Source organism: Petromyzon marinus, chromosome 25, assembly GCF_048934315.1.
Source record: "Petromyzon marinus isolate PM22_M1 ecotype Great Lakes invasive population chromosome 25, UKy_Petmar_22M1.pri1.0, whole genome shotgun sequence".
NCBI classification, from domain to species: Eukaryota; Metazoa; Chordata; class Hyperoartia; order Petromyzontiformes; family Petromyzontidae; genus Petromyzon; species Petromyzon marinus.
The window spans coordinates 12,006,427-12,030,533 of record NC_133691.1 but is presented as its reverse complement, the minus strand read 5'-3'; the positions used below and the strand labels follow the sequence as shown (position 1 = coordinate 12,030,533).

The window sequence follows — 24,107 nt, the reverse complement described above, 5'->3', positions numbered from 1 at the left end:
ATCCAGTGCATCACCACACGTGTATCCGGTTCATCGCCACACGTGTATCCAGTGCATCGCCACACGTGTATCTGGTTCATCACAACACGTGTATCTGGTTCATCGCCACACGTGTATCTGGTTAATCACCGCACGTGTATCTGGTTCATGACGGCACGTGTATGAACTCCGTCCTTTTCCAGGGAGGAGACCTTGCCTTCCTGATGCAATGGTGCCCTCTTCTGGTCATCTTCGTTCATTACTGAAAGCCCACCGCGGCCTCGCTCAACGTCTCCTCCACTCATCCACACGAGCGCGAAATGTGGTCGTCATCACGATCATCTCTATTGGTGGCCCCCGAGTCACAGTGGAAATTCCACATTGCTATGGCACATTATCGCTCTCACAAAGGACGACCATTGTTCATTTCCGACAAAGTAAGTGTGCATTTTATTCACGACTCGAAGGACGATTAACCGACTCTTAACTGGCAGCGCTGCCATACTACAGCACGGTCACGTTTGCAACCTGTGCCTTGCGCACGACAGCATCGGCACAAAAAGTTTGCGTCTATGGCTCTTGCACCATGCCACGTTCCCACCACCACTGGTCAGCAAGCCAAACCTGGCCCAGTTTGTGTAGTGTAGTGGGCACGGCCCCCGGATTCCTTTGGCAGACTTATCCGGGTGAGAACCGCCACCAAACCGGGCCATGGGCCTCGCTTGCACCGCGTCCACGCGCCACCCGTTCCGAAGGGAAGCTTTCACCCGAGCCGTCCTCGGAAACGAAGTTGCGATGCCACCGGGGCGAACGCGGCGGAGGAAGCGACGTGAACGGTCGACGGCATTTCCCGCTTAAGGCCAACTTCACGAATCGCACCGTGACAGAAGGATAGTGCAGGCCGGGGGGGTGGGGGAGGAGGGGGGGGAAACACCCACGAGTTTCATACAACAACGACGACGACACACGGGGAGGACTGATCCACTGGACACAATGGCACCCTTTGCCGTCCATACGCCGTGTCCTGCACGCACCGTCGCTTCGCTTGCGTGCGGTCTTGCAGCCGCGGCGTCCGGTACGAGAAGAGGGTCGCCATCGCCACGAAGCGTTGCGCTCGGCTCGACGACGCGTGAGCGTTTCTTTCTGGGCAGGCTCAGCGACGGATAGGTGGCGGCTGCGCAGTGCACGCACAATAAGAGTTCGTGAACCTCCGATGGACCCGAAGCGCGTCACGCTGGGCCGGACGCCCGACGGGCGAGAGCCCACGCGTGGCCGAGGAGGCCTTCCCCACCGCGCAGCGGGTACCTCTCGGCGGGTCGCTTGGACAGCAGGGCCGCCACCGTCTCGGCGACACCCGTTGGTGAGGCCTCTTCGGTGGCCTCCTCGGTTGCCCCTGCCGAGGTCTCCTGAGGCGTCCTTGCCCGGCCGCATGGCCGGAGAGGGTCCCACTCGCTGCCGGAGGAATCTGCCGATGCCAGAGTGACCGAGAGTCAGACCGCTGTAACGCGTAACGGACACGAGATGATTAATAGCAAACCCGCCCACCGATCCTCCCACCCACCCAGTGATTTGGTGTATTATGATTCATGGTCATGATTCGATTATTTGTCCCGTTTTTACAAAAGCATTACAACAGTTAACTCTGCCTAAACTTGGTAACGGGGTCGGGAGTCGTTAATTTCTGTAGCTTAGTTCGGGACATTGGAATGAATCTAACAGGCGTGCCACGGTGGCGAGATGTTAACTACCTCGCCTGGTATGCCGGAGGTCGTGGGTTCGATCCTGACCATGACACCTGTATATTTGGAGTTTGCGTGTTCTCTCCATGGTCATGTGGATTTTTTCTCCCGAGTTTTCCCCGCCACATTTAGAATCAACGTGCGTTGAGAGTATTTGGCTGATATCAATTTCCACGTGATAAGCCACTTCGTTGGGCCAGCATTTGTGGGCAGGTCGCTTCTGAAAAAAAAAAGCTATACACCTCAGTGGGCCTTACCTGGTAAAATAAAAAAAAAATGGTTTAGCTTGTAGTTTTATTTTAGCATCACTATTGGAGTAATAATATCAAAGGCGGCGAGCAGGACGCACGTACGCTACAAGCATTCCGAGCGCACGACTCGAGTGAGTTCAATCGACGCGTCATTGCAGGACCACTTAGGGAACGCTTGCCGAGTGCGACATTAACCCAAATTGCATTCGCGCTAATGGGCTATTACACTTCACTCAAATGTCCTTTATTATCGTTGCAGGTGAAAGCCCAATGGGATGCGTTATCTCCTGGGCAGGCCTGGGCTTGGCTGACCCAAGCCATGTCGTAGTGGGGGGGGGGGGGGCGTTATTAATGTTTATACTTAACATGGCTGCCAGCGATATTGAACTGCGCGATGTAATCTGTGGGACTCTTGCGTCGAGCGAACGGCTCAGTTTGCAAACCGTTCACCGCGGGCAGTCTTTAATATCCACTCCTCCTCCGCCCGTCATCACGTTTGCCCTCCCTCTGCCCTGAAACACGTCCACCCCCTCTGCTCCATCCCCGACAAAGAGACAATTTTTCTGCAAAACGACCTCAACGTACGTGTCCAGGCACTCTCGCGCAGCATCCCGTGGGAGCGAGCCGCGTGTTAAACATCGGTCTAATCTCGTACCGTAATGCGTATGTAGGTATGTATGTTGAACTTATTTAGCACCATATGTAGCCAAGCGTGCTAATTGTAGGTGTGGGGGAAGGACAACAAACTAAAGACTATTATTTTTTTAAGAAATGAGTTTTCAATCTAGATTTAAATGTGCATAGATCCCGTGGCTTCTTAATATCGTTCCAGATGGCCGCAGAAGCACACCCGAAAGGGCGCGATGCAGTGACCGTCTTTGATCGATGGCTAGCCAAGAGCCGCTGCGGGTGAAGACGTTCGCGTGATGGTTCATGCCCCTTGAACGGGAACATAAACGGGATGCGTGGCCTCCTTTCTCAATCCACTGCTGGATTAGGGCGGCTTACGGTCGCCGATGCGTGGCCGGCCCTCGGGGCACGGAGCTCCGCCGGCACACCCACCTGGCACCTCGACCCCGCACACATGCGTGCCCTCTGAGCCCAACTGCCCCCGCAGCGCCACGCAGAACGCAGCCAGCGCCGCCGCTACCACCGCTTGCGGGCCGCCCGCTGGCGCCTCGACCGCTTGAGAGTGACAGCGGGGTGAGGGGCGGGGCGGACATAGTAGAGAAAAGCAAGCCGGTTAGAACGTTCGGGATAAATCGTGGGGGACATTTTTCTTCCCGAGGGCCCAAATGGACTTTTGAATATCCTTGGCAGGCAACCGCAAGGTAGACGTCACGAAACAACAGATGACTGTGAGAAAAAAATTTGTTGGCAGGTTATTGAAAATATTAAATGTAACCCAAAAATAAAATGTGACCAAAACTAGGGACCATATAGTAAACCACCGTGGTCTGCGCTCCTCGAGAGGAGGAATACCAAAACGTCACGAACTTTCTCTCTCTTCACGGCAAGCACATCTGGAAATTGGCATCTAGCTCCCGAACATATTGCCGTACGCAAAAAAATTATTCCCCTCTAGTACCCGATTAGCGCGGCTATGATGCTCCTGGTGGTCGCCATGGTGGTGAGATGTTAACTATCTCGCCTGGTATGCAGGAAGTCGTGGGTTTGATCCCGACCCTGACGCCTGTATATTTAGAATTTGCGTGTTCTCCCTGTGGTCGTGTTGATTTTTTTCCTGGTCATCCGGCTTTTCCCTCCAAATTTAAAATCAACATCATGCGTTTTAGAGTATTTGCCATAGTATGAACCACTTTTTTGAGCTATCATTTGTGGTCAGGTCGCTTCTGAAAAAGAGCTATACAGCTCAGTGGGTCTTACGTGGTAAGATAAAAAAAAAATGTTTAATTTTATATGTTTTATTTTTCAGTGATTTGTTTACCTTTCTTATAAATTGCACTCCTGTTTTGTTTTCGTATTGTTTGTTGCTGTAACGTTCTGACCCAACCCCTACTGGACATATATGAAAAAAAAAGCTCATCGGATTCCTCCAGTCTCGTTAAATATTCTGACTCTTCCTTATTGTCATCTACATCTCTTTCCGGCTACGTCAAACTCCCAACCTACAAGTTGCTGCGCCTATAGTTCAACCATCACATTCCAATCACCTCTCCGCAGGCACGTGCCCTAGAGAGAGAATCGGAATAAAAATAGTTTAGTTTATTTTAGACCGTCACCGCGACCCCCCCGACCCACGAGCCGTACCAGCTCCGGGCCCCACAAACACCACCCTCCCGCAGGCCCGTCGCACGAGTGGCAGAAAGACCCCCGCCAGCTCCATAGGGGCCAGAAGGCCGCGCTCCAGGCCGTGCCGGTAGGCCCCGACGTCGGGCACCTCCGAGAGCATCCCCACGCCGCACGGGGCGCGGCCGTCGGCGGCCGCCACTACCACGAGCCCCCACAGACCTGCACGGGACACGCGGTCACGGTCACACCGAGCGCGAGCGAACACGGGAGATGGGCAATGCCTGCACGTGTGGGGGGCCGTGCAAATTTTTATTGAGGGGCTGCGTGTTGTCGTGGTGTGGTCCGGCACCGTTTGTGCTGTTGTTTTGCTGCCTTGTCCAAGCTTGGGAATTGGCGTACTTATGCAATTGAAGCGAATATACCTTTATCTATTTTACGTATTTCTTTTTAGTGATTTGCTTACCTTTCCTATACTTTGCACTTCGATCATTGTTGTTGTAACTTCCAACCCACCCCTACTGGAACATCTGTGAAAAAGAGCTTAATAGCTCATCAGATTTCGACCGTATAAATAAAGATTCTCATTCCATGACCACCACAGACTGAGACGATGGTGCGACCCTACAGTTGCTCACTCGCACCACTGTGTGGTGGAATGGCCTCCAATGGAGATTGAGCTCCGGAAAAATCCATCGAGGGGGCACTTGGCCTACTCTTCCATACTGGCCAGGAATCTTGGAAGAGATGCGAGGCACCCACACTTTACCCCACCGCAAATGACCTGCCGATTGACTGTGGCGTGTGCCCAGTTATCCAGCTGGGATTTAAGAAACGTGCCCAATGTTTCAGCTGCCATGCCAGGAGCCCAGTGTGCTGACCATTCTACCCCCTGAAAGAACATCAGCATGAGCAGCCCCACGCGGTGCCGAGGGAACGCGCGTTGAGTCGTGGTGGAACTCAGGGCGTCTCGGGTGGGCGATCGGTGCGGGCGACCGAGACGCAAAAAGGGAGTCTAAGCGGGCGGAGGAAAAGCACGGGCGACGGGAGAAAACGGGACCCTCACCGTCGGCCCCCACGAGCGACCGGACCTCCTTCTCCGCGGCGGTGACACTCCGAGGGTCGCCAGGTTTCAGGCCCAGCACGTGGACCGGGCCGGGCCGACCGCTCGCCGGGTCGCGCGAGGGGTCGCCGGCCAAGTCGCCGGCGATACGGCCGGCCTCCGCGTGCGAAGAGGCCCTCACCCCGATGAAGACGCGGCAGCCGAGCTCGGCGAGACGCCTGGCCAGCACGTGACTCGCGGGCGACTCACAGCCTGGTGGCACGCACAAAGACAAAGATCAGCTGTATAGCCTAAACAGACTGTTGGGGCAAGTGCGGTCATCAACCACCTAGGAAGGCCGGCACGGTACACGTGTGGGTGGCCAGCACCATGCCGGCTGCTTTTGTCTCCTCAGTGGCGATGTTTTTCGAGACCAAACCAGATACTCATTAGAGGCTGAGTCGACCTAGGGGAGGCCAAGGACTGGTTCAGATAATTGTCATTGGTGTTGGCCGTGCACAGGAATTGAACTCGAGTTACCAGGTTCGTACAGCAGCGCGTTAACCACTATACTACCGCTCCCCACAGTGGCATGCATATGCATGCACGCACAACCATCCAGGGAGGCGTGGTTATTGGGCTATGGAAAAACCCGACCGTACGTGGGCATGCCCACACTCAACCGGGTGCTGCTCACGGACCATCACACTCGATGATGCGGGCCAGGTCCATCAGACAGGAGGAATGGCAAAGGGGGCGATGGATCACAGTGATACCTGGGCGGAACTTCCGAAATGGTGGCCCCGTTGACAGCTTAGTGACTACTGCTCCAATTGCAGGCGAGCAGCAAATGTGTGGTGGAGTGATTGAGGTCGGTGTTGTGGAACAGTGCTGAAGTCCGCAACAAACACCTCCTTCTCCTCGATGTTGTCAAGCTAAGACGGCAGCTGAAGGGATTGGAGACACCCGGAAATTAAACCATTTAAACTATTTTTTTTTATTTTACCAGATAAGGTCTACTGAGCTATATAGCGATTTCTTAGAAGCGACCTGGCCACAAATGATAGCTCAACGAAGTGGCTTGTCATGTGGAAATGTATAGCAGCCAAATACTCTCAGCGCATGTTTCTGCATTTGGAGGGAAAAACCGGAGGACCCAGAGAAAACCCCACACGACCATGGGGAGAACACGCAAATTCCAAATATACAAACATCAGGGTCGGAATCGAACCCACGAGCTCTTGTATACCAGGCGAGGTAGTTAACATCTCTCCTCTGCACCGTCCTCAAGTGGGACATCAAAATTTACAACTAAGAACTGCAATCGGATCGATTCCAAACCGAATACTGCCCTTCCCCCCCCCTTTACTCCACAAGTGGGAGATCAAAGATTTGAGTAAACATGCAAGCAGTGGGCCAACGTTGGGCCACCTTCAGGTAAACTTTTGCAAGTTTACTGGGACAGTCCTCAATGCGACTGCAGAGACGGTGACCAAACAGAGTGAAGTCGTCACCAGCTCTCGACCGCAGCAATACTTCACGGGAAACGGCGAGCGGATCAACGTGACCGCCACGCGAAGTCGCCTTGCGGCTCGCGACACCGCGGCATTCTCGTTTAGCCTTTCAGAATCATAATATTTGTTTTAGACTGGAGGAATCTGATAAGCTATGAAGCTCGTTTTCACAGATGTTCCGTATGAGCGGGTTGACAATCTCCAAATATGAGCGGGTCACACCGAGCCACCACGAGATGGAAGGTGACCAGTTAAGACAATAGAAAACATGGTCTTATTCTGCAAAATCATCCTACTCGGTTGAAAGAATACGTTTGATTTCGAATTCGTGCGGGTGAAGCAAAGCATCAGTAACACAAAAATGAACAACAAAGTATGAATACTAATTAACATAACTGGTGAATTGGCTCTCATGAAAGCCATAGTCTGGAAGATAACGATGACTGTGATGATGATGATAGCGACAATAATGGGCATTATGACGATCGTCATTATGATGTTGATGATCAGTGGCGTAAATATCGAGTGTGCAGGTGGTGCAACTGCACCAGGGCCGACGGGCACAGGCGCCAGTCTACAAAGAGGGAGGTTGACAAAAAGGGGGACCCCATTTGTGCTCCTTGCACCAGGGCCAACGCCAACCACACTCCACTCCTGACAACGATGACGATGATTATGACGGTGCTGGGCATGATGATGTTGATGATGTTTGCGATGATGTAAAGAAGCGTGCCTTCTGAGCAATGGTGGGACCTAAAGCAGAGAAGGGCAGACAAATGTCTGCTGTCCGAGAGAGCGAGAGAGAGCGAGAGAGAGATGGAGAGCGACACAGAGAGAGGTGAGACAGAGAGAAAGTGAGGCGGGGGTGGCGAGCACAACAACGACGGGAGGCAAGACGAAGATAACGGGAACCTGGGAGCGAGAGATAAGGCGCGGTTTGGATTTACAAAGCGTCTGAATGTGCCCCCGCGTCTCAAGACGGTGTAAAGCTGCGGGGGGGGGGGGGGGGGCATCGAGAGGGCGAGTGAGGAAGAGGGGGGGATTTTTGTGTTTGTTATTTTCGGAAGTGAGAGGGGCGGGAGGGTAGAGCCAGGCTACAGGCACACAAGAGGGAGATTAATGTCGGGTAAATGTGACACTGAAGGCATTTCACAAGTTTGTATTTCACAAGTTTGTATTTAAAAGAGAAAGAATTCCACTTATTAGAATTAATAACAATATATATCTTGTTCGTCTCAAGATATGTATTTATTAAAAAGACACATTATCAAAGTTTTAATCGAAGTCCTGGCTTTAAATAAGATGTCCACTCCTGGATGAAAACTACCGCCACTGCCCTCCCCCTGCGCCCCATCAGAAGCAGAACCGTTATTGATCCAGGAGTCCGATGCGCTATGAAGATCTTAATCACAGATGTCCAGTTGGGTCGGGTCAGCAAGTCCCACGCGGTGCGAGTCGCGGAGTTGTCTTTTGACCATACTTCCACAGGGCTGGTCAATGTGCGTCCAGTCAAAGGTTCTCTGCATCAAATCTGAGGCCGGCAACAATTGGCTTGATGCGATCCGTGCTACAACACTTATCAACAACAGGGCGTGGGCCAACCTATATACAGTAAAACCTTGGGTTGCGAGTAACTTGGTCTGCGAGTGTCTTGCAAGACGAGCACATTTTTTAAAATAAATATTCATTTAATAAACGAGCGAGGGTCTTGCAATTACGAGTAGCAGTACGTATACGCTTTTGTCTGCCGAGCGTCACGTGATCGCGACTGATATACGAGTGCTTTGATATTACGAGTGCTTTGGATTACAAACACGTTTCAGGAACGAATTATGCTCGCAATCCAAGGTTTTACTGTAAATTTGTTATTTGTTTTTATACGGGGGCCAACCAACAGCGTGACGTTAAAATAAAACTGTGGCGGGTGAAACATGAATGGGCGCGCGTTTCGAGCCACTTGCTTGTCGTCCTTCCCCCACAACTCTCATGAGCACGGCTGGCTACTTAGGGCGACAGACGCGGCTGAGCGAGGGGCAACACATTACACAGACGCGGTGTTGTTGTTGTCGTCATTATTCCGCCGCCTTCTAGTACCCGATTAGCGCGGCTATAGATCCCGGCAGTGACAGATCGATTTCATTAGCGGTGCCCTCGCAAAGCGTGCATGCCGGCATGTTACGAAGTAGCGGTGCCGTGTTAAATGAAGTCTCGGGCCGTGTTTGGCCCAAGGGCCCAATGAAGTGATGTCTAGGGCCGTATCGGGCGCACGTTCAAACGCGTTAACCACAGCAACCAATACCAAACACCCGCCATTCGCCACGAAGTGACTGACGGTGACGTCGCCACGGCGCTTGTGCCAGGCTAGGTGCACTTCGAGGCCACTTGAAGTGTTGAAGGCTCGCCGACAGGTCACGGGGCGGACCCGGGTGCCACGGGTTGACTCACCAGCTCTGCCCCATACTGTGCCAACTCGCTGCATTTTAATTAGCCCGGCGGCGCTCCGCTCGTTGTTGTGAGCGTCGCTCTTCTGCCCTCCGTTGTCGCTGGAGGGCGACTGCCTCCCACTGCCGGTACCAGCAGCCTCCTTCACGAGCCTCCTCCACAGACGCCGATCTCGACACCGCTGGTACCGGTCTTTGGCAAGTCCACTCAGCTCCCACATCCTCCCGTACCGCATCAGTCTACAATCTCTTCTCGAGCCCGTTTAGCCACCGCCCCCCCCTCTAAGCGGCCAAACAGAAGCTGCTTGGGCATTCCCTTGCCGGGCATGCGGGCTACGTGACCAAGCCAACGCAGCCTCGCCTGCCCGGAGCTGATCGTAAAGACGGGAACGTGGTCCAACAAGAGCCACGACACGAGGGCTGGGGCAGCGAAACCCGTACCGACGATGAGCACGGCCCTCCCGGCGGCGGGCAGCGAGGCCGTGAAGGGCAGCGTGGCGTAGGAGAGGAGGCAGGCGAGCGCGAAGGCGAGGAGGCCCGGCACCCCGGGCGCGAACGCGGCGCACAGCGGCTCGCCCATGAAGAGCAGCAGGAGGCTGCAGGCGGCGCGGACGCCGGGCCGCAGGCGGGCTCGCAGCAGGCGGTGCCCCACGGCCACGCAGAAGACGGCCGACACGGCCCCGTAGAGCAGGGCCAAGCGGGCCCAGCCGCCCGCGGCCCCGTGGGCCACCACACCCGGCCTAGCGTCCTCCTCCATTGGGCTGCCCCGCCAGAGGCCTCGCGTCTCCAATGCCCGGCTGTGGCCAAACCCTGCACCCCCAATTCCTTTCCACTACCGTGCCCTGCCAGAAGCCAGCCCTACCAAGAATCCTCTTCCCACTTGCTCTGCTTGCAGGCTGAACCTGCACGGGAATGCCCTTATTACTTGACTAGATAATAGGGCGAGTCTTGCTTCGTTCATGCCCTTCTGGCGTGCGCTGTACTGGAAGCCGATCTTACATCCGATTGCCCTTCTGGCTTTCTACTTTAAGAGGCGGCCAGTTCAAGTGTGCCCTGCTAAAGGCAGAAACTGCCCCCGATTGCCCTATCCGACCTTCCCTGATGGGGGCAACTCCGAGCCTGCCCCTATAAATGCTGCGCTTCACTGCCATTCTGCTCAGCCATGCCCCCGAATGTTCAGACTCTCCCTGCGAGAGACCAAATCTACCGATGAATGCACTTATGACTCCTCCTGACAGAGGGCCACCCCCTAACCTGACAAAACCGCCTCTCTAAATGCCCTTCTGTCAAAACCTTGCCCCCGAATGCCCGTCTAGTCTGCCATGCCGTAGACCGTCCTTGGCCCCTGACTGCCCTTCTACCCGGCGCGGCTGTTATGCGTGCCTCACACCGTCCTTCAGTCTCGCCCTGATTGCCCTTCCGTCCATCCAGTGCCCCATGAATGCCCTTTATGCCCTGCGAATGCCCTCATGGGGCGCACCGTCCGGGTCGGAACGGCTGTTTTGTGTTTATGGGGTTGCGAGATTGGGTGGATTTAATTTCATAGTTCGCACGCGCAACGGGCGGCATGAGTCGGATAACGGAGCCGGCGCTGAAGCGGGCTACGAATTCTAAACGCGAGTGGGCGTGTCCACGTGACGTCTGAGGCAGTGCTGGCCACAGCGAAGTGACGGCGGGCATCTTGCGAAGGGAAGCACAGCAGCCAAGAGCCACCGTGGCCTTAAAAGGCAACACAAGTATATTTAATAGGCGACGTTTCGGGCAATGGCCCATCTTCATGGCACATTATGGATGAAGGTCCATTGTGAAACACGTAACACATTGGTCAATGCAAAACTGTGGTCTTGAAAGATAAACTAACAGGCGACGTTTCGGGTAATGGCCCTTCATAGCACAGGGCATGCCTGAAACGTCGCCTATTACATAATTTTCCATTGACGAATGTGTTGAGTTTGTGTTATTTGTACACTACTGCCAATCATGCAAGCAGTATATCACTAAATAATATAATCAGCCAAGAGAAACACCGCCCTTAAAATTACTCTCCATTAGCTTCACAGTCTGAATTAAACTGTTTAACCTTATCACCTGTAATCTTACGTGTAAAAACAAGCCCTTTATTTTAAAAAAATAATCAACCCAACCTGAGAAAATCGCAGAAAACGTTGAAAGTTGGCCCAACGTTGGCATATATACTGGGATGTTTCCTTAACAAATGGCAAATCTTTAAATACATTTTGCCTGGATGCCTTGTGCATTCATATTTTAGACAATTGTGGTACGGTACAGAAATGAATTAAATTATGGATGTTTCAAATATTGCGGCAGTTTCATTGCGCTCAATACAGCTGATAAGCACCGATATTCACGTAACATTAACGTGTAGGGTCGTGAGTGTACCTCAAAGTATTACATTTATAAACACTATAACGTATTTGGGTAATTTTACGCAATTACATGTATATTTTAACTCTGGGCCTCGTGTTTTTTCATTTTAAGGCTACAGTGCTATTGTCAACTGTTCAGTTTTCGTCAACTGCGCTTGTGCACCATTGCCAACCCAGCAGCGGCACAAGGTCATTTGTGAGAATTTGGATGTCTAAAAAAATCACAGCCCTTCGGTTATTTGGTTTCCGAATAATAGGGCAGGTTCAGCTTAACGTTCAATAATCGCCTAAAGCCTCTCCAAACACTTACAACCCATGAGAATAAGTTTTCCCTTTTTTCTGGCAAAAAAAAACCATATGTTAAGATGTTAAAACACCAAACTGAAACCTTTTACAAGGAATCATATCTGCATTAACCACAATACTCGCATTCTCACCGCAAGTATTGTGGTTAATGCAGACACGATTCCTTGTAAAAGGTTTCAGTTTGGTGTTTTAACATCTTAACACAACTGTTTTGTTGCCAGAAAAAATGGGAAAACCTATTGTCATATTTTGATACTGGCAAAGAAGGTCCCGTGATGTAACTTACAACGCATCTCCATCATCGGCCAACCAAGACATGTGCCTCCATCGGAGGGATGTACTACTACACTTGATACAAGTGCACACGAGTCCTGCCATCACCAGTTTAGCCGCACATTCAACAATGTCCAGGTGACCACCGTTTCTCTACACGAAAACTAATTTATGACACCATCCCATCAGCCCCACGGCCTTTTGGGAGTGCATCATGCAGCATTGTTTCAGGACAATACACTTTTTTTTACTTTGACATGTATATAAGTAAATTCTCCACAACGACGATAGTAATCAATAGACAATAGGTCTCGTTTATATATCTGCCCTCTCCACACTAAATATAAAAGTGTTTTCGTGTTTTCATACCAGGCCTGTATTATCCAGTAGGGCCTACGAAAACTAAATTTGACTGGTTTTTTTTGGGGGGGGGGGTTATGAAAAAAATGTAACCTAGATATCTTCTTTAATACATATATTTATAAAGTGCATGGGTAGGCACAGTGTATATAAAAAGAGGCAGAGAAATGTCAATGGTTCTTTTTGTCATAAGGTGAGAGAATGTAACACTGGAGATGAACTTTTCGATATTTTTTTCACATGCAAAATTAACAATAACATTTTCAAATGGTGTTTTCTTACAATAAAGCGAGTAACAACGGCGGTAGTTACATGGGCAACAGTACCAATTGAGGGACTTTATCATTGAAGCCCTGCAAAACAGAAGTGCCTAGGGCCGACACAAACCATAGCTGTAAACCCATACAGTTTACCCCGTATTCTTACACGTGGAAATTTAGTTTTCAGGTCCATACTGCGTACAGCCGTTTCAATACGGGCAAAACGTGTGTTGTCTATTTGTTTGTGTTTCTCCCTTGTGATAGGACTTTGTAGGATGAACGTTGAGATTTATTAGGGCACGGGTGACCAAATCAACTTTAATCCGACCCTGGTTCATACATCCCCATAAGTTGAACGAACTCATGGGGGTGAGTGCATAATGTCAGCAGCATTGATTCAAGACGAGCAAATTCTTTCACGTTTCCATTGTATAGAACGACGATGGTGGAAATGAAACGGACAACAAGTCTCCTTCACATAATCAGTGCCTCCACCCAACTGGCTTTCAACAAATCCCATCAGCCAAAGGGCTTTCCGGCAGGGAATCATTTCCAGCAGCATCGCTTCGACCCAGAGACACACACACACACAATGGGTTTGCTCCCCCACAGTAAGATGGTGCCCCCCACCCCCCACGGCGTCTCTCCCTCCCCCCCCCTACCACTACAAACCATGGCGACCTCCTGGACGTCACGGCTGAGGAGGAGGAGGAGGCGGTGAGTGCCGCTCCTCGCTCCTCCTCCTCGCTCCGCCCGCCCGCCCGCCCGCCTTGGCCTTACGGAGACGAAGCGAGCAAGGGTCCGGGCCCACCGACTCCGCTGTCTCGTCCGCCGCGGTTGGAGGTGGCCTCTGTTACTCCACGTCTGGTCAACGTTGCAGCGGGGGCATCGCCTGCGCCGGCGAGTCCCAGGCGAAACGAAAGGGAGGCGGTCTCTTTGCGGAACGCTCACACCATCAAAGCTCGTAAGAGGTTGAACAAAAAAAATATCAGATCCAGGAGGTTGAACAACAAAAAAAAAATCAGATCCAGGAGGTTGAACAACAAAAAAAAATCTGATTCAGGAGGTTGAACAAAAAAAAAATCTGATCCAGGAGGTTGAACAAAAAAAATCTTACTCAGGAGGTTGAACAAAAAAAATCTGATCCAGGAGGTTGAACAACAAAAAAATCTTATTCAGGAGGTTGAACAAAAAACAAGCCAACCCCCCCATTGTTACATAGGAGGCCTTCCAAAGCACACCATGGCCGATGTGGAGCTGACGCTCACGGTGCTCGCCTATGCCAAGATGCAGCTGCACGCCGCGCGCTACCCGCACTGCCCCGTGAGCGGGGTGCTGCTGGCCGCCCGGCGCGCCGACGATCACACGGAGGAGAAGCTCGAGCGGGAGGAGCGGGAGCGGGACGAGGGCGGCGTCGCGGCCGAGCAGGGAGACCGGGAGGCCGCCGGCGGCCACCGCCACCACAACGGAGGAGAGAACGGCCCCGCGCGGGCCGTGCTGCTGTGCGATGCCGTGCCGCTCTTCCACGCCGCGCTCTCCCTGGCGCCCATGATGGAGGTGGCCCTCTCTCTGGTGAGGAACGTTCCATTGTTGGTCTGGACCCACGAGGGTCGCCCCCCCCCGTACCCCCTCGGGCCTTGTCGGCTCGGGCGGGCTAAGCCTGGCCGGGCAACTAGGCCGAGTCGGAGCGCAGCTGGAGGCGGGCTGGTCTGGGGTTGCCACCGGTCCCGGGAATCATTAATCGGCGTCTCGTGTTCGGGTGGTAGGAATTTATTCGTAACGATATCTGGTACCGATCATTGCGTCGAACTGTATTGCAGTATCATTCGGAATTTATGTTTTTTTTGGAGGTCAGATCGCCTCGTGAATAAAATGCTAAATCGTGTGTGTCGTACAACCCTCCTCCACCCGACACTACCAAATACGAGTTATTACTGTTTCAGCGTCTCGCCTTTGTTTGACAGCAATCCACACACATTTAATTATTTGGGACGACGTTTCGCGCTTAACCACAACCAGCATCAGGCGACTGCCAGAATTGTGACGTGGCTGTGTCGGGTGGAGGAGGCTGCACGACACACATTGGGAATTTACTCACGCTGTCTCAAAAAAACATCAACAATGAATCATAATATTGGTCGCGAAAGCCATCTTTGTGTTAAATGTGTTACAGTGTATTGCATAGTGCTGATAGACCTAGGCTGGCAGGTCCATGTCATGTTTGTGTTTGCCACGTGCGGGTCTTGTTTCATGTATGCTGAACTCCTTTCGAAAACCGTGCTAATCGGACGTGTAGAGGTTCATGACATTGAGTGAAGGGACCTTTTCTTACGGGGAATGGGAGTGGGGAGGGGGAATCCATATCCCCATTAGCCATGGTAAATGCACTGCTCGATGAAGGCGTCAACCACGTCGTGCTGGTCACCTGTGCTGGTTATGTTTGACCGTACTTTACCTATGTATGTAGAACTACTTTCTGTTTGCACAGTCACATAGTCACTTTAAGATGTTTTTTCTTGTTCGTGTTTTTTTGTTTGTTGTGGTTGCACCCGATTCAAGAGCCGAATGGCTCACAGGGCTATACCAAAATAAATAAACTGAAAACAGCCAACCAAATGCTTGCCATTTGGGGTTGGCGAAGGTAGGGGAGGCCAGGACCAGTTCAGAGGATAACTTGCCACTCATGTTAGCTGTGGCCGATAATTATCGAACTCTGCCAAATATGTTTGTATGATGCGTGAACTGCTACTCTACCGCTCCTCTCTGAACAGAGGTTATTTACTACTATAGTGAGCCAAGAATGTCTGTGTCCCGCGTGTGACGTCACTCCACATCGACAAGCCCCTTTCATTAATAATCATGAGCAGGTGACGTCGCTCCACATCGAACAGCCCCCCTCATTAATAATCATGAACAGGTGACGTCCTCCTCAGCATCAACTTATAACCCTCACTATAAAGGCAGAATCCTCACGTCACGCGATCTCCGTAACGCTGTTGAGACATAGAAGTAAAAAGGACGTCATGATGAACAAGGGATTATAACCTTTAAATGAAATAAGTCTTGTGTCACCGCGCCCTTACAAATTGCACACGAATGGATGCAATGAATATCACGTCACGGTCTGCTTTTCGCTTGCAAGTTTCAGATTTACGGCAATACACCCGTCCTTGAACGGGCAAAAGGCTAGTACAGTAAAACCTTGGATTGCGAGCATAATTCGTTCCGGAAACGTGTTTGTAATCCAAAGCACTCGTATATCAGTTGTGATCACGTGACGCTCGGCAGACAAAGCGTATACATACTACTCGTATTGCAAGGCCTCGCTCGTTTATTAAATTAATCTTTATTTGAAAAATTTGCTCGTCTTGCAAAACACTCGCAGACCAAGTTGTTCGCAATCCAAGGCTTTACTGTATATCTTTAATCGGCTCAACCCTCCCATCGATCACGTGACTTGTGTGTGGCTATCCCCACAGAATCCCTCCCCTCGCCCCACCTCCTGTGAAAACAGCACCTGCCCCATGCAGCTCAGTTCTACTCGCTCCTCTTCTACTCTTCCTTTCTCTCTCATGACTCTCGCATCCCTGCCATCTGAGTCATTCATCCTCCCCAGCGCTCCTCCTCCTCTTCCTCGCTGCTCTTTTTGAGCCACGCCCTCTTTGCGAACCTCGACTCCCCTTGGTGTGGTGTGGCACGGGTAAAAGGTTTTGCGTTATATAAAAAGTTGTTTTGTTCATGTTTGTTCGTGTGTACTTTCAGATCGATGCGTGGTGCAAAGAGCAGGGCCTGGCAATCGCAGGATACTACCAGGCCAACATCAACGTCAACGACTCGAGGTGCCAGGAGCATCGAGACCCATGGCTTCGTGTCCACAGCGACGATAACTCGCCGTGTAACGGTGGCAGCCAGGCAGGATGTGAGAATGAACAGTGAGATTGGGGTCATGGAGTCCATGGTAATGTAGAGCTGGAAGATATCAGCAGTTTCAGTCGAATGGCCTTCACAGAAACCACTTTGTGCCCGGTCATGGAAGCCATGGGGAGGTGTTTGAAAATATGGAAGAAAATAACCCTTTAACAGACTCTTCAAAAAGAAAGGAAGGTTTGAGATGGTGCGTTGATGCGCGCGTGCTTGTGTATTGGGCGTGGCATAGTGGTTAGCGCACTGCTATACGAACCCGGCAAGCCGAGTTCGATTCCTCTCATTGCCAATAAGAGTGATGATTATTTGAACTAATGCTGGGCCTCCCTTAGGTTCACACACCCTTAAATGAGTACCTGGTGCAGTGTGTAAACATCATCACTGGGGAGACAAAAGCGGACAGGCGTGGTGTTGGCCACGCACCCCCTCGTGTGCCGTGCCAGCCTTAATAGGTACTCGCTAACAGCTCTTGCCCTAACAGTGTATTAAAGGCTATACGGGGGATGTTTGTCTTTGGGTGCTGTGTCCCACAGGCCAAACGTGGTCGCTCACAAGGTAGCCGATCGGATCCTGGACAACTTCCGTGATGCCACTCTCGTCATGGTAATGACGCCTTGCATCGACACGTAGTTCCAAACTTCTGCATAGGGTTGTTGTTATGGGGTGATTGTTTTTGTCAGCCTGCAACTTCCCATTGCTGGCCAAAGACCTCTCCCAATTTTTCCACTTTTCCTTTGTCGTGGCTTCCAAATTCATTTATTTCATCTCGCCATCTCTTCCGCTGACTCGCCTTGATTGGGGCGCCGCGATGGTGAGATGTTAACTACCTAGCCTGGTACAGTGAGGGGAAAAAAGTATTTGATCCCCTGCTGATTGTGTACGTTTGCCCACTGACAAAGAAATGATGAGTCTATCATTTTAATGGTAGGTTATTTGAACAGTGAGAGACAGAATAACAACAACAAAAATCCGGAAAAACGCATGTCAAAAATGTTATAAATTAATTTGCATTTCAATGAGGGAAATAAGTATTTGACCCCCTCTCAATCAGAAAGTTGTTTGGCTCCCAGGTGTCTTTTATATACAGGTAACGAGCTGAGATTAGGAGCACACTCTTAAAGGGAGTGCTCCTAATCTCAGCTTGTTACCTGTATAAAAGACACCTGTCCACAGAAGCAATCAATCAATCAGATTCCAAACTCTCCACCATGGCCAAGACCAAAAAGCTCTCCAAGGATGTCAGGGACAAGATTGTAGACCTATTCTTAGCTCTTTCGGCAAAGTCACGTTGAAGGGAAACAATAAAATAATAAAATATATATAAAACAATAAAAATTCTCACGATGTTTCGACCATAACACAAACGGTCGTCATTAGGTGTGAAAAACCAACGGCAAGAAACATTTGAAAGAAGTGTTGGTTTGCGTTTATTTACTTATTTTTAAACGGTGTATTTATTTATAAAAAACGTCAGCGCCACGCGCAGCGATTGGCAGTTTATTTAGAAGGACGAGTCCATCTATGTTCTGAAAAGAGGAGGGGGGAGACGAAAAATTAATGTATGCTGTCTGAAAGCCACCGTAAGCGTGAACAATCAATTAAGACCTGAAATGGTTGATCAAATCCTTCCAATGATTGCTAAGCCAGAAATCCATCTTCTCGGTTGAAATTGTCTCTGTGCTTGTATATGTGGATAAAAATACACCGTTTAAAAATAAATGCAAAACGACACTTCTTTCAAATGTTTCTTGCCGTTGGTTTTTCACACCTGATGACGACCGTTTGTGTTATGGTCGAAACGTCGTGAGAATTTTTTATTGTTTTATATATATTTTATTATTTTATTGTTTCCCTGCAACGTGACTTTACCGAAAGAGCTAAGAATATGAATTACTGCAGTCACGAAAGCTTTAAATCAAAATTGTAGACCTACACAAGGCTGGAATGGGCTACAAGACCATTGCTAAGCAGCTTGGTGAGAAGGTGACAACAGTTGGTGCGATTATTCGCAAATGGAAGAAACACAAAATAATTGTCAATCTCCCTCGGCCTGGGGCTCCATGCAAGATCTCACCTCGTGGAGTTGCAATGATCATGAGAACGGTGAGGAATCAGCCCAGAACTACACGGGAGGATCTTGTCAATGATCTCAAGGCAGCTGGGACCATAGTCACCAAGAAAACAATTGGTAACACACTACGCCGTGAAGGACTGAAATCCTGCAGCGCCCACAAGGTCCCCCTGCTTAAGAAAGCACATATATATGCCCGTCTGAAGTTTGCCAATGAACATCTGAATGATTCAGAGTACAACTGGGTGAAAGTGTTGTGGTCAGATGAGACCAAAATTGAGCTCTTTGGCATCAACTCAACTCGCCGTGTTTGGAGGAGGAGGAATGCTGCCTATGACCTCAAGAACACCATCCCCACCGTCAAACATGGAGGTGGAAACATTATGCTTTGGGGGTGTTTTTCTGCTAAGGAGATAGGACAACTTCACCGCATCAAAGGGACGATGGACGGGGCCATGTACCGTCAAATCTTGGGTGAGAACCTCCTTCCCTCAGCCAGGGCATTGAAAATGGGTCGTGGATGGGTATTCTAGCATGACAATTACCCAAAACACACGGCCAAGGTAACAAAGGAGTGGCTCAAGAAGAAGCACATTAAGGTCCTGGAGTGGCCTAGCCAGTCTCCAGACCTTAATCCCATAGAAAATCTGTGGAGGGAGCTGAAGGTTCGAGTTGCCAAACGTCAGCCTCGAAACCTTAATGACTTGGAGAAGATCTGCAAAGAGGAGTGGGACAAAATCCCTCCTGAGATGTGTGCAAACCTGGTGGCCAACTACAACAAACGTCTGACCTCTGTGATTGCCAACAAGGGTTTTGCCACCAAGTACAAAGTCATATTTTGCAGAGGGGTCAAATACTTATTTCCCTCATTAAAATGCAAATCAATTTATAACATTTTTGACATGCGTTTTTCTGGAATTTTTTGTTGTTATTCTGTCTCTCACTGTTCAAATAAACCTACCATTAAAATTATAGACTGATCATTTCTTTGTCAGTGGACAAACGTACAAAATCAGCAGGGGATCAAATATTTTTTTCCCTCACTGTATATAGGAGCGCATGGGTTCAATCCCGACCCTGACGCTTGTGTATGTGGCATTTGCATGTTCTCCCTGTGGCCACGTGGATATTTCTCCAGGTCGTCTGGTTTTTCCCTCCATAATTCTAGATTTGAAGCTTTCGTGACTGCAAGGATTCATACTCTTTGGTTTTATTCGGTAAAGTCACGTAGGTAAAACAAATTAAAATAAAATAAACAATTAACACATGACGTTTTGGAGGCAACGCAAGCTTCCGTCTTCAGGTGGGACCAGTCACAGCAAAATCGCTGCACCAAGTGGTGAGGTTCTGGGAACCTCGAGCTTAAATACAGGTTGAGGGGGGAGGGGGTGTGGGAGGCGTCATGTAGGGGACTTTAGTGGAGTGCGGAGCTGAGTTAATCCGTCTTTTGTTGTGTAGATGGGTCACTGTGTGTGTGCAATATAAACGGGAAAAAATAGAAGAAAATTAAAGAAGATCGTCGAGGATGTGCTGTACGGGGGCAGTAGAAAAAAGGGAAATAGAAAAGTTCGGAAAGAATATGTTTGGTATACCACTGCTTGAAATTGCAGTTAGAAATTAGTTAACGTTTGGTATTTAAGCTCGAGGTTCCCAGAGCCTCAGAAAGACGTTTTAAATCATACCAAACGTTAACTAATTTCTAACTGCAATTTCAAGCAGTGGTATACCAAACATATTCTTTCCGAACTTTTCTATTTCCCTTTTTTCTACTGCCCCCGTACAGCACATCCTCGACGATCTTCTTTAATTTTCTTCTATTTTTTCCCGTTTCTATTGCACACACACAGTGACCCATCGGCACAACAAAAGACGGATTAACTCAGCTCCGCACTCCACTAAAGTCCCCTACATGGCCCCTCCCACACCCCCCCCCCCTCAACCTGTAAGCTCGAGGTTCCTAGAACCTCACCACTTGGTGCAGCGATTTTGCTGTGACTGGTCCCACCTGAAGACGGAAGTTTGCGTTGCCTCCGAAACGTCGTGTTTTAATTGTTTCTTTTATTTTATTTTAATTTGTTTTACCTCCGTGACTTTACCAAATAAAACCAAAGAGTATTTTTCCTCCATATTTAAGAGATAAGTTGAGAATATTTGGCTGCTATAAATTTCCACATGATAAGCCACTTAGTTGGGCTATCATTTGTGGCCAGGTCGCTTCTGGAAAATACCTACATGGCTGAATGGGCCTTACCTGGTAAAATAATAAATAGTGAAATAGTTTCTATTGCCCTCTCCCAGAATCCCACTCCGTCGCTAATTTTGTCAGTCTCTCGCTCATTGTCCTCACAATGTCGCCTTGCCCATTCACACAGGCAATTTCCACTGCGAACACCGCAATCAAAACCGCCCGGTTCTGATGTTGCGTGTTTGTGTGTGGCTCCTGGCATCCATTCAGCTGGACAACAAGCGCATGAGTTTGGAGCACCAGGAGCCGGCCATCTGCGTGTACGAGAGCCAGGGCAGTGCACAGTGGCGAAGGAAGGACCTCAACCAGTGAGTAACGCCAGAGCTTCACACTTGACTGGGTATTTTCCAGGTTGCTGGTCGGCTGGAGTAGGCGGGTATGTTGACAAGTAGCCACATCCCACAATGAGAGGCATTATTACTGGATGCAGCCGTGTTATTGGTGGTGTGGAAACGTTTTCTGGGTCTCCCGACATCAACAGACCCGGCTAATATTACGCCCGGCAATACTGTCCTTTCCAATGAAATTGTAACCTAAACCATTGCAAATTTGTGAGGCCAGCCAGTGCGGGGGAAGCGTGGCAGCTGGCTTGGCTGAGCAGGGCTCATCTCGGGTGTCACGATATTCGAGCCAGCAGCTCGTCGGCGAGCCTCGATCGCGTCCCGCTTTGTACTGGACATCTGTGAAAAAGAGCTTCAACGCTCATTGGATTCCTCCCTTCTAACTAAAGATTCTGATTTGTACATAGCGATTTATGCAAGCTCCAGCGACGAAATAAATAAACTGCAATGGCCTGGGGTCGCGATTTGACTCGGGAATCGATAACTTTTTTTTTATGTTCCAGCTTACTGATTGGTTATTTATCCAGACAACCAATATACAAAACAACGTCTTAACTGTGGAGGCCACACGAGAGTCCTCATTTCTACTACTGAAGACATGCGCAGTAGTGTATGGCAAGAGCTTCAGAGAAGAAATATTCAGCAGGTGGCCTCACCCGGATTACGTGGCTGTGAAAACCACTTCTGGTTTCGTGCTTTTTTTGTAGCCCGCCCCTGGCCCCCCACTTTTCTTCCTAACGCCACTCGTCGTGGGGCAGGGTTCTCCTGGAGCGAGAGGCTCTCCCCATCACGGGATCGCTGCTGGGCTCGGGCGAGCACAGCCGACTGGTGGACTTCGACGCGCACCTGGCGGACATCCGGCAAGACTGGAGAAACCCGGAGGTGGCTCGCTCCATACAGCTGCTGTGCTGAGTCCCGGGATGATGAAAGGCCTCCTCACAAACCGCCCCCATCCCCCCGACTGCAGAGAACAAAAATCGGACCGGGTTGGCTGTTCAAGCTCCACCCGTGAACACTCTGGAACACTCGCGGCCACTCGCGGACACTCGGGGACACTGTTTACAGCGCTTCATTATTATCAAGGCAGCCATTGGAGTGGTGTCCATGAGTCCGGCGACCAAGGGAAAGACCTAAAGCCTCGCCTCTTCTCTATTGCCGATTCTCTTCCTCTTGTCCCTCCACACCTTCCGTCCCTCCCCTATCCGTTCGTGATCCCTAAGTACCCTCTGTTGTGGTCACTCCTTCCTTGACCCTTGCACGCCCCCTGCCGTCTAAATCATTCTATTTTGTCACTGTTTTGTAAACTATGTTACGTCGCCTTGAGTGAAGGCGCTCTATATAAATAGAAGATCAGATGGTGGGGAGAATGTTTATGGCACGTCTTGGAGGTCGCGTCTCTACTGTGCGCAGCAGCTGCGGAATCTGGCAGGAGGCGGACAACGTTGGCGATGAGGTGTGGTGGCAATGACGGTTTTGATGACGGTGACTTTCTCTATTGATCTGGAATATCTCCCTGAATATTTCTGGATCTCTCGTAGACTGGAGGAGGTTGGTACGTGATTGGCAGTAAGCCACAGCCATTGAGAGGTAAACAGGATGGATGCGGTGTGTGCCGGTGTGCAGAAATATTTTCCGGATCACTCAAACGGACGCAGACCTGGCCAAAGTATAAGCTCTGAACTATTTATTTTAGCAAAGGTAGCCTAAGTTATTGTTGCGTAGTGGATGAGAAATTTACAAGTGAAGGTTTCGGATTTGGTTATCTTAATCCCGAATGTATACGCTCGGTTTGTTGTGCGTTCATGTGGCACCCCACAAAAAAAACGCCTCTTGTCACTTATGTAATATGTGTAGACGTATATATACACACACACTCGCACAAGCATATACACACGGTGTTATAAATACGGTGCTATGTGTTTCACTTGCCACTGCGAAGATGCCTGCTTGTAACCACACATAAGCTTTACCTTGTTTTACGAACTAAGTTATTCATGTACGGTGGAAACTCAATAAAGAGTGTGCCTGGGCTGGGCCATGTTCTCCAGGAAGTCAACACGGGTGTGCGTTTTGTGCGTTTGTATCCTTGCCAATATCTGGACACGGTCACATCTACTACACACGTACAGTGCTTGGGTCATTCCACTGCTGGATTAGGGCTTAGCCGTGCAAGTCGTTGGGGGTGGGGGGATTGACTAGACTTAACCACGCTGGTTGGTAAAGGTGGGGGGGGGGGGGGGTGATAGGGTAGGCTTGCGAGCATAAGTACAGCACAATCGATTTTGCTGCGCTGTCATCTGCTGCCCACAACTTTAGCTTATAACACCCGTTATGTACAATGCAAGCAACTGGCCAGATTATCTTCTGAGATCGTGGGCGTATTCCGGTTTCGTTTGGTCATGAACGATTTCCTAATTAAGACTGGAGAGTAAGACGCACCCCGAACTTGTGACTGGTCTGAATACGGTTACTGTAAATGCGGTCACACACAGATAACAGATTATAAAACGCACACTCGATACGGCAGTACAATTCCTACCACCTGAACACACGCCAATATGTCAGAATATTAATATTTATACTGGAGAAATCCGATGAGCTGTACAGATCTTTTTTCACAGATGTCGAGTAGGGCAGTTCAGAATGTTACAACAAACTATACAAAAACAACGAGGGGGAGGACAAAATATAGTCCACTGAGCTGTTGGCTTCTCGTTAAAACGT

General features: G+C 50.0%; 2 protein-coding genes across 5 annotated transcripts; one reads left to right on the top strand and one right to left on the bottom strand.

The window, feature by feature from the left end:
- Nucleotides 1–412: 412 nt before the first annotated feature.
- On the bottom strand, nt 413–11,992 carry LOC116945738 (uncharacterized). Of its 2 annotated transcripts, none has more exons than XM_032960247.2 (5): nt 9,658–11,992; nt 5,286–5,534; nt 4,241–4,441; nt 3,032–3,154; nt 413–1,444 (listed from the first exon to the last, which is right to left on the bottom strand). In XM_032960247.2, exons 1-5 carry the CDS (start codon nt 9,971–9,973, stop codon nt 1,209–1,211), a joined length of 1,125 nt encoding a protein of 374 aa, XP_032816138.1. In that variant the 5' UTR covers nt 9,974–11,992; the 3' UTR covers nt 413–1,208. The 2 variants fall into 2 exon arrangements, with proteins under 2 accessions (XP_032816138.1, XP_075925683.1); XM_076069568.1 differs by lacking the exon at nt 9,658–11,992 and adding an exon at nt 9,221–9,619.
- Nucleotides 11,993–13,505: 1,513 nt separating this feature from the next.
- Nucleotides 13,506–23,439, top strand: LOC116945743 (ER membrane protein complex subunit 8-like). Of its 3 annotated transcripts, XM_076069569.1 has the most exons (6): nt 13,518–13,926; nt 13,985–14,374; nt 16,565–16,641; nt 17,260–17,329; nt 21,253–21,350; nt 22,142–23,439. In XM_076069569.1, exons 2-6 carry the CDS (start codon nt 14,045–14,047, stop codon nt 22,293–22,295), a joined length of 729 nt encoding a protein of 242 aa, XP_075925684.1. In that variant the 5' UTR covers nt 13,518–13,926; nt 13,985–14,044; the 3' UTR covers nt 22,296–23,439. The 3 variants fall into 3 exon arrangements, with proteins under 3 accessions (XP_075925685.1, XP_075925684.1, XP_032816148.1); XM_076069570.1 differs by having other exon boundaries at nt 13,506–14,374; nt 22,091–22,224; XM_032960257.2 differs by having other exon boundaries at nt 13,519–14,374.
- The last annotated feature ends 668 nt before the right edge of the window (nt 23,440–24,107 follow it).